The sequence below is a fragment of the Coturnix japonica genome, chromosome 7, assembly GCF_001577835.2.
Source record: "Coturnix japonica isolate 7356 chromosome 7, Coturnix japonica 2.1, whole genome shotgun sequence".
Classification (NCBI taxonomy): Eukaryota; Metazoa; Chordata; class Aves; order Galliformes; family Phasianidae; genus Coturnix; species Coturnix japonica.
This window is the reverse complement of record NC_029522.1, coordinates 12,489,748-12,499,872: the sequence shown is the minus strand read 5'-3', so window position 1 is coordinate 12,499,872 and position 10,125 is coordinate 12,489,748. Positions and strand designations below refer to the sequence as shown.

The window sequence follows — 10,125 nt, the reverse complement described above, 5'->3', positions numbered from 1 at the left end:
AGTTATGGTATGTTTCATAAAGCACTTAGGAAGATGAAATGGTAAAGGGTATACTGTGAAGTCGCTCTCTAGGCAACAAGAGTCTACAGAAGAGACATTACAAATAGTCCAGTGATGGAAGACTTGATGGAAGTGAAAGTATCAACCCACTAATCTGAAATATGTAGGGCACTTGATTGCCTCCATTATGGAGTTGATGTAAATTTAACCGATTCATTGCAAAAACAAAACAAAACAAAACAAAACAAAACAAAATTAAGAAGAAAAAATTCATCTAGTGAGTTTTCTAAACGAATCTGCAAAGAAATGTCTAGTGTGCTGGTCTGGATATGCTGTGTTCTTTTGCTTCATTTTTGTCTGGATCACTGTTCGGCCATGGGTACCGTAACAGAAACTCATACCTCAATGTATGTGTAAGTTAAAGAATTAAATTAATTTAAATTGTTCTGCCAGGGATTCCAATGAGAGTCAAAATGCTAGTAGGCTTCTTTTGAGTGTAGATGATAATATAAAGATCTTGTAAGTGCAGGTAAATCTCTGCTTTCTAGGTTGTTTCTTTATCCTGTTCCACTAGGAACACAACTACAGAAATTATTAGGAAGAAACATAATTATAAATAAAACTGTCTTGTAGTTCTCCAACAGTAAAAAGAGCACAGAATGCTATGGCATAGTATATGTGCATAAATCCACGCTGAGCTGATGCCATAGTCTTGTAAGGATGATGCTCAAAAGGGAATGGAAGTCTCTAAAATTAAAGGCAGACTCAGTTTTAAAACTGAAATGAAGTACACTCTCAATATCCTAAATCTGTGCTATTTCATTCATTAGCTTGCTTTCTTGGTAAAGACCTTCATATCTTCAGAAACTGTAGCTACCCTCTGACAGTTCAGAGACATGAATGCATTTACATCTTGGACAATTAAACACCACTTTTACTTTCCTCTCTTCTGCATGGTGTTTGTTTTCATATGTTTATGTATAGTCAGCTTTCTCCAGTATAGTCAGGTCTCCATCTAATTTGTTGGCATAGCTGTAATCCACTTCAGGACAGATGTCCAGCTCTTCCTTCAGAAACTTCCTCTTGCTATGCTGCAGTTCTTGTAAACGCCCTCTCAGAAGTGTTTTTTTTTCCTTCTTCCTCATGCTGCAAGAAGTCCTAGAAGTACAGGTCACTTTATAAAATCAGCAACATTTGGATTCAATAGAGACTAAAATGCTGGACTGTTCCAAAATGTTGGATTTTTTATTAATATTAATGCAGTTGTTTCTTACCTTATAGAAACATTATGCATATTGTTCACATAAACAAAATGACTGGCAAAGCCATAGAGACTGTCTGAACATGTTAATTTATTTGAGTAAAACTGCCAGGTTACTTTCCATCCTTTCTATTCCATGTATTTGAGAAAGAACATATGTCTGGTAACAGTGATGGTTCCAAACCAGCATAGGATTTTCTTCTTTATGAAGAAAGATACTTGAATGACTCTCTAGATGTGACTACCTTTAACTTGCAACATTTTGCTTTAAATATGTAATTTTAAAAAATGAATACTTAATTAAAAAATAAAAAATTATATTGTCCTATAAACTCATTTTTATTAGTATTTTGTGGCATGTATGTATCTCCCTGGATGCAAGGTGCTCTCTTCTGCATTAGTTGATTATGGCATCCCAGCTTTAGGATCCTGCAATCCCTGATGGTGTGGTAAAATCATTGTTTCCTTTTGTAAATTTGTTGAGAGAAATCCTCAAGGGTCTAAAATAGAAAGAAGATATTCTTGGTGTGCTTTGCCAGCATGGAGAGGTGAGACTCTTAGAATTCCTAAAATAATGTGAAGTGGCCTATGAGACCAGCAGGGGAAGAAAAATGAAAAGAAGCATTTCACTGTCAGGGGAAAGGCCTGTGGATGCTCTATGGGAGACAGAGAAGGGTTGCTCTGCCTCCTGCCATTGCTGGAATGGAAACTGGGTAGTGGGATGTAATTGGAAATCTGGGAATACAGATATCTGCACCTTCCCAAAAACCCTCACCCCCAAGGAACTCTGCAAATACCAGTCTCCAGCCATTTGCTTTCATTTGCAGAGAGGTATGTAACGGAGGAGTCAGAAAACCAGGCTGCCCATCGCTGCAGTGGTCCATCAGACTGAAAATATCTCGAGAGACAGTATGCAACCCTTCTCTTTCATATTCAGTAGGTGTTTCTGATGTATTGCCAGGCTGTCATTTTCATCTGTAGCATAACAGAGCCCTCAGACTTTATTTATTAAATAATTTTGGCTTAGAAAGAAGTTCATCATTTTAAAGAAGTGCAATCATTAAAATGGGGCTGTGGAAATTTTAAAGATGTACGTGACACTGAGCTGTGTGTTTCTTCAGGCATTCTCTTGCTCTTAAAGTACATCCTGCCAAAGCAAATAACTGCACAATATCACAGTTCTGTTACCATGTAGGAATGTTTTCTGTTAGGATGTTTGCTCAGGTGACCTGTTTGTTAGCTCCTCCTCTCTTCTTTGTGGAAAAAAACAGCACCATAGAAATCCTATTGCAGTCAGGATGTGTCTCTGATCAGGAGCTGCTTGTGCCAAGATCAGATCTACACTAGGCAGCAGTATCAAGTTTCTCTTGTCATGAGCTTGTTTTCACTGCATTTTAGAAGTGTGTTTTTCTTATAGTACCTCTTCTCTAAGGGAATTAGTGGGACAGAAGGCACAGTATTGGGACACAGCAAGCTTGTCTCAGGGGCATGTTGGACTATGTCCTTGAGAACATCCTAGGATGGAAGCTCTTGGAAACAAGGAATTCACAGAAAAACAAACAAACAAACAAACAAAAGATCAACCATTCCTAGTTAGAGAGCTTTGTTTCTGGGTTTTGTTGTTGTTTTATGTTGGGATATAAACAGGTTCCTAATTACACTGTTTAAGATCTTCCATATGCGTATGTTCTCATGTGGTCACGGGGTCCTCTCTGTTGTGGCAGGATTTCTACAATGGGACTTTAGGCGCAGGATGGCTGTCTGGGTGTGGTGAGCCTAGCCCTCTGCTGAGCTGGAAAACTCAGCTTCAAATCTGCCTCGTGCAAGTTGTCCTGACTCCTCTGTCTCCTGCTTACCCCTCCTCTGGCACTGAGTGATGGGGTGCCTTCTGTTGAATGTAGCAGATAGAGAAACATAGGCTGTGACCTTGACACTGGGGGCCCATCTGGATAGACTGTAAAGACGCACTTAATATCTGGAGGCTGAGGTATTTTATATGCAGGGATACAAATAAACTGTGTAGCTCTAATGGAGCAATTAAGGGTCTCTCAACCTGAAGACCCTGAAGGAAGCAGTCTGCTCTTACTCAAAGCTCAGGAAACCCTCCAGCCACACAGCACAGAAGGAAAGTGTTGTTCACAGACAACATGGCTTCTGGGACTAGTCCCCAAGGGAAGTTGTGGAAGCACCTCATGTCTTTTCAATTTGCACAGGAATGCATTTTATTTTTTATTTTTTAATTGATCCTGTATCTGAAAGAATACTCATTACGGGGAAAAATTGGATTCCATCCTTTTCAAACCCTTTTGCTTTGAAAGTAACAGTAATTTCACTTAAAGGGATTATTTGGGCTAAGTTGTGTCTGTATGTGTTCCCATATACTTATATACAGATTTATACATTCAGAGCTGACACCTAGAAGATAAAAGTCCATTTATTCTTTTAAAACATCTTGTGAGATGTTACTGTGATGCCTGGTAGATTTATAACCACAGCAGTACTGACTCTGGGAATCTATAGCACAGTTATTCCTTCTTACCTTGCTATTCCTTTTTGTAAATAGTTCCAAAAGTTATCAAAAGTTATTTGGAAAAAGCAAGTTGGTCCAATTTTGGTGACAAGAAGAGTTAATGAGATACTTTTTCCAGTTGCTTATTTCTTTGAAGTGCAACTAACAATTACCATCTGAAGCAAGAGCTTTTATTACAGGAGTGTTTTTTTCTTTTTTTTTCTTTTTTTTTTCTTCTTATTTTTTTACAAGTGCTGGAAACAAGAAGCAGCCAAATATCTTCCTTAGAAAAAGACCTGCTTAGTACAGTGGATGTGCAATCCTTATTCATCTAGAGTTACAAGGGAACTTTGTTGGATATGATGAAGGTGCAAGTGTGAGTCCAGGCTACGTGTGGTGAGCGCTGCAGGACTGCTCTGCAAACAGCTCCTAGCTGCTGTTTATATTTCAAACATTCTCCCACTGTGTGTTGTCACAACAGGCAAGCAATTATAGGCAGTAATGTCAGCGATTTGTGGATTAAGAACTCCTTAAGGATGCGCTGGCACTGCAGACAGTAGCCACTTTCAGCTTGCAACTGTTCAGCTGATGCTGTGCCAATGAAACTGTTACTTCCCAGAAGCTATTGTGTTCCTTGGGAAGGAGAAAAACAATTGTGCTGTGACATTCTCACACCACTCCATGGCCTTTGGGATTCTGCTGCAGCCCTCAGCCACAGGCAACTTAACCAGATTCATTTTCAACTGACATCTCTGCTGATGTGCACACACAAATGAGGAATGTCGGCTACTGTGCTAGAGGGATGCTGTGCTGGACTCCTAGGACCAAACTCAGAAAACTATGTTTTTAAGGCTCCAGGACTCTAAATACACCTGTCTGCTTCTGTCTCTGCTTCTGCTGAGCACAAAGCTTCAGTGCAGTGTCTGCTGGATAGGGTTCTGCGTTGTCCCTGTAGCTACCCTCACCAGGGACAGAGGTGGCTTTGGGACATGGCCCAGGTACAAGTGAGTTCATGTCTGCCATGCAGGGAAATTGATTGCTTTGAGGATCAGCAAGAAGGATTTAAGTGGTGTTTGCTCTTTTACTAAGAGAATGAATACCTGCACTTAAAAGTGCAGTCACTTACTGCCATATGCACTTTAACTTTCAAGAACAATTCAAATATGCTTTCTTTGTGCTGCTGTTTGTCTGTTTTAATTTCAATATGACCTTATGACCTATCCAGAAAATTTAAGTGTATTTAGGAAAATGGCCTACAGGCAGAGGAGAGGTTTGGGTTTGTTGTTGTTTTTTTGTTTGTTTGTTTGGGGTTTTTTTGTTTGATTGTTTTCTTCTTGCAAGAATTTTTTTGAAAAGATTGGACTATATGGGCTTATAAAGCTGGAAAACAACAGGATAAAGCTGGAGTCCCTTGTCTGCAGCAAGAAGCATCTAGCTAGTTATGGAGCACTATCAAGCTGATACTGCCCTAGACTTACTTGCTCCTAAACAGGAGATATCCCACATGCCTGCCTGCCACTGCCAACTACACCTCCAAGGTCCTCTGCAGGCACAAGGCCAGGCTGGGTACAGGGGCACTGGTGCGGGGTTGCAAGCACATCTCTAGTTTTAACTTGGTACTGTCGGCGTCCCCGTACACCTCTGTTTATGCCGGAGCAGAGGCTTCTTGGTTTCAAACTCCCCCAGACCGGTCAGAAAGCTGTGTTTGTTCCTGCTCGGGCTGTCTCCTTGTGCTTTCCCGCTCCAGCACTACGCTTCTCCGTGCAAAAAGCGTCCCGGCACCGCCGCGCCCGCCCCGCTGCTCCCCGGCCGGAGGAGCGCAGCCGTCCCCTCGGGCCGCGCTACTCCCGACGGCCCCGGGCGGCCCCGGCAGGAGGCGATGCCGCCAGCCCCATTGCCATCACGTGGCCGCCGCGTTTTCTCCCGCAACGGTATGAGGAAGTCGGAGCCGCCGTCCGCAGCCCGGCCGGGCGCAGCCTCCGCCGCCGCCTTCCAGCGGTGCGCTATGTGAGTACAGTGGAACGGGGCTCCGGGATCCGAGCGGGCGGCGTCGGGGCCACCGACCCTCGGGGCCGCCCCGGGGGAGCTGGAGAGCGGATCAGGGCTGTGGTTGAGCGCGGGCGCGGCTCCGCTTCCCCGCAGGGTGGCTGAGCGCCGCGGTCGCCTCCCGGCGTGAAGCCCTTTCTGCGCGATGGAGGAACCCGCGGCGGCGGAGGAGTGGCAGGGGGCGACCCAGAAGAGGAAGGCCTGGGCCAAGAGCCGGGACTCCTGGCAGGCGTCGGAAGCGGAGGATCTTTCGGCAGCGGCGGCGCAGCTGGCCCGCGGCGAGGAGGAGGAGGAGGAAGACGACGACGAGGAGGAAGAGGAGGAGGAGGACCGGGAGCGGGACCACCTCGCGGGCGGCAAGCTGCCGCTGGCCGCAGAAACAGGTCAGGGCGGGGGGCGGCGGGGCAGGAGACCCGTCGGGGCCGCCCCGAAGTACGGGCGGTGACTGATTGTCGGCTGTCTGCTGCTCTGTTCCCAGGCCACAGCGTGCCCAACGAGAAGATCGCGATATGGCTGAAGGACTGCAGGTTGGTCCCGTCCCCGCGCTCCGGAGCGGCACGGTGCGGGCTGCGGGGAGAGGTGCTGAACGCACGCACGGGGCGGGCTGCGGGGAGAGGTGCTGAACGCACGCACGGTGGGGGAGCGGGGCTTTGGGCACCGTTGCTCCCATCGGTGTGTCGCGTAGCGAGGCTGAAGGTGTCCTGGCTGGGAGGAATGCATCTCGGGCTTAGGAAGACAGTGTGTTTTTGGAAGCTGCTCTGCCCCTCGAAGAGGGGCTTCCTTAACTTGAGACAGGGCGTGTGAAGTCTGTGACTGGTGCTGCCACAAAATGAGCCGTGGGTGTTTGGAGCATGCTGTCTACATTACTTTCTTCAGTCTCAATCACATAAAGACATAAATGCTTTTAAACCCAGTTGTAGCGACTTTTGTCCTGTGTGTTCCTCTGTTCTGTCCTACTAACCTGTAAGGGTGTTCTTCTCTCTGCAGCAGGAAAGTAAATGTTTAGTTTTCCAATAGTTAACAAAGTTAAGATTTCTCCTTTATTATTATTATTATATATTTTCCTTTTTGAGTGGAGCTGCTTTAAGACAAAGATTTATTTCTAAGATTAGCTGTGCCTTTATGATCTTTTGATCCAGTAAGCGGCTGAGCTGAGCTTACTCCTGTGACTGCAGTCTGGACTGCTTTATAGCCACAGTGTCCGCAGTATAGTTTTCTTCATAATCTCTGCGGGCTGTGCCTTGGGGAGGGGTGTTGGCAGCAAAAGGCATGTAATCATACTGCATCCCTAAAATGTGATGGCCAGCCCTGACAGGCTGCTCTCCTAGAATGCCAAAATGGGAGATTTTCCTGATTTTTTCCCTGCAAATAGACTTGATTGGATATATCCTTAAAAGCTTAGTGGAAGAAAGATGTTTTATATTTGTTGCTTTTCTGAGCAGAGAGGGGAAAAATTGGAGTAGTGAAGGGCAAAGATGTCCCCGAGGGAAAAGTGCTTCCTAATGCCACCATAGTGCTTCTCTCTATATATGCAGGATTTTATCTAGAACCTTCCCTGGCACTGGCAGCCCTCTATTCTGGTGCAGAATTTAAGGAATAGCACAGAAGTGCAAATTATCAACACAAACACCTTACTTGGTGGTCGCAAATCTTGAAGGATAATGCAGAACTCTCTGTTTTATTTATGTCCTCCAGTAACTGTTGTTTAAAGGGGCTACCAGCACTTCTGGGGAATGTGTTTGCATCTGTGGCAGCGGATTCACAAAATGTGGGAATCTATTTCCATGTTTTACATGTAAGAAAATGAAATACAACTTTATCCCTTTGCTAACATGGAGTTGAAAGCTTTAGTTAATGCCTGGTTGTGGAACCCTCAGCAGCCCTTTCACAGAAGTCTCCTAAAAGTATAGCTCTAATATTGTAGGGAGTATCAGAAAAATCTTGTGTTTTCCCCAGGAAGATAAACCTTTTTTTTTTTTTTTAATTTTTAATTTTTTATTTATTTAATCTCTTAAGCCAAACTATTCAAGCTGGAGTTACCCTCTGACTGCACAGCATGTGGATACTGTCCATACCTGAGGGAGGAACCACCCCAGTTGCCTGAAGTTGTGCACAGTTGTGTTTTAAAACTGTGGAATGGTTTAGTTTCTATGTATATAGTGTACACGGGAGTGGCAGCTAGTTAAGTGCAGGGAAATGATTATTCAGCTTGCATTCTTGCAAAGTGACTTTATGTATATAAACCCCGAGCAGACTTTATCTTGATTACAATGTATATAGGAGTAAAGAGAAAGAGCAGCTTAAGAGGTGACAGAACAGTGCCACAAATACTATTGTTGTTTAAAAAAGAATGCTTGAGAAGAGTAGATGTGAAAACTTGCATTTGTTGTCATCTCAGATAGTTATTGTTTAATAACATTGCTTTTGCTTTGGAGCTTTGCTACAAAGTGTCTTCTGTTGGTTGATCACACAATCACTTTCTTAAGAGTTGGCTCTTGTATATAATCATCACTACAGGTGGCCACTCTGGTACTAAAATGTATACTAAAAATAAATACTAAAGTATTTTCTTTGTTATGTATTTTCTAGAAAAGTCATTCTAATTTTATCTGACTTTGTATAAGCTTTTGTGAAACATATATTTGCAAATGGGTACATATTAAATCTCGTTTTGTTTTTAATTGGCAGTGGCACAAAAAATGTAATATCACCCCCCTACATAAATAGATCTGTTTATAAGATATGTCCCTTTGTTTGTTTCCAAAAGCATCAGCGGTGTTACAATTGAGATGAAAAGAATGACTGGCTGTCCCACAATATTCATGTTAGCAATTCAGGGCTTTTTTTGCTTGGCATATAGATCTATTTCACATCTGCTTTGGGGAGAAGTGTAGGGTTCCTAATAGCCCATGCTACTTAACTTGGTGGCAACTTGTTTCAAAACAAACTAACAAACAAGGCACAACAACAACAAAACCAACAACGTGAGGAAGTGTTGCACTGTGACGAGAATTATAGAGGCTTCTGAAATGCAAGATGATACCCAGAGCTTCTGTTTTGCTCATGATTTGGGAAAGGCGTTTCTTTTCTTTCCCCTTGGTGGTTAAACAAGGCATTTTTAAGCAGTAGGAAAGCTTGCAGAGATTTTTAGTTTTAACTCCTGTAAGGTTAGAAGGGGAACAAAAGTGTTTGTATTGCTCTGATACAAATGGAGAAACTTTACTCAGCTGTGTGGTGTGTGCTATTTTAATTCCATGTGCATAAACTCCTCCGGTGGCTCAGGGGGTGTCAGAGGTATTTAGGAACTATGTCCTGAAGATGTGCAGGAAATGAGTTCTTGAAATGCCTCAGAAGTAAGTGGTTTTTTTTTTTGTTTTGATTTTTTGTCTTTTTTTGGCTTCACATTTAAAATAAACACAGCTCCTACCCAAGTCAGGCTGCTCAAAGCAGAGGGGTTTAAATGGCATTTACGCACCTCACAGAGCCCTGGTCCTGCTGCTGTGGGAGGGTGAGCAGGCACACCTGCAGGGGGGCACATGGCCTGCATGACATCTCTCACCTGCAGCTCGGGATTCATCCCACTCCTGCATACACCAGTGCTGCAATAAGTCTTTATTCTAATGTGACAATAAACAGGTGACTCAGCCGTGTGGGAATGCAGATGAAAAACTGCAGGACTCCTTGCCCAAGCAGCCCCATGGCTCTGGCCGCCCCAGGGCCTATGGTGCTCCCAGCCCTCCTCATGTCCTCAGCGTGAAGGTGATGGGGACACTGCAGGCCTCAATACTGTCGCCTTCACTGGGTGCCCAGGGAGAGGCCCCAGGGACTGGCTTCTGGGCCCTGCACCAAGAAGCAAAGCTGCTCCTGCCATTGTCCTCTAGTATTTGGGTGTCAGTGCTTGTCTCTGTTTGAACTTGGGTTACACCTAGCTCTTAAATGCACTTTTCCCAAAGAAAAGTAATGCACAGAAGCTGTGTACGTATGCAGGAGCACAAGCAGAGAAGCAGAAAGACAGCCAACAGAGCTGTTTTTCCTGTAGCTGCCAATGCACTGCAGTGCTAACTGGGCTTCATTTCTCAAAGAAAATGCCAGCTTTGGTGGTTGCTTGCAACTGCTGCCTGCCAGCCAGCATGTGCAGCCCTGAGCTTGGCTGATGAAGTCACCACCACTGAGTTTCTATATGGAAAAGGTGGAGGTGCTGGAAGGGGAGGGGTAGGAAGGGGAAGGTGCCTGTCACAGCTTGCACGTGAGCAGCGGGCAGAGGTGCTGTCACAGAGTGCTCACAGGGCTGGCTGGAGCCAGAAGGGCC

At 44.4% G+C, this 10,125-nt stretch overlaps 1 protein-coding gene across 1 annotated transcript in view; it reads left to right on the top strand.

Moving 5' to 3' along the window:
• Nucleotides 1-5,669: 5,669 nt before the first annotated feature.
• Nucleotides 5,670-10,125, top strand: part of ITPRID2 (ITPR interacting domain containing 2) — a 39,195-nt gene continuing 34,739 nt past the window's right edge. The window contains exons 1-3 of the mRNA XM_032446002.1: nucleotides 5,670-5,777; nucleotides 5,913-6,199; nucleotides 6,295-6,343. Of these exons, the coding sequence (XP_032301893.1) occupies nucleotides 5,962-6,199; nucleotides 6,295-6,343 (287 nt within the window). The 5' untranslated portion in view covers nucleotides 5,670-5,777; nucleotides 5,913-5,961. The remainder of the gene's footprint in view (nucleotides 5,778-5,912; nucleotides 6,200-6,294; nucleotides 6,344-10,125) is intronic.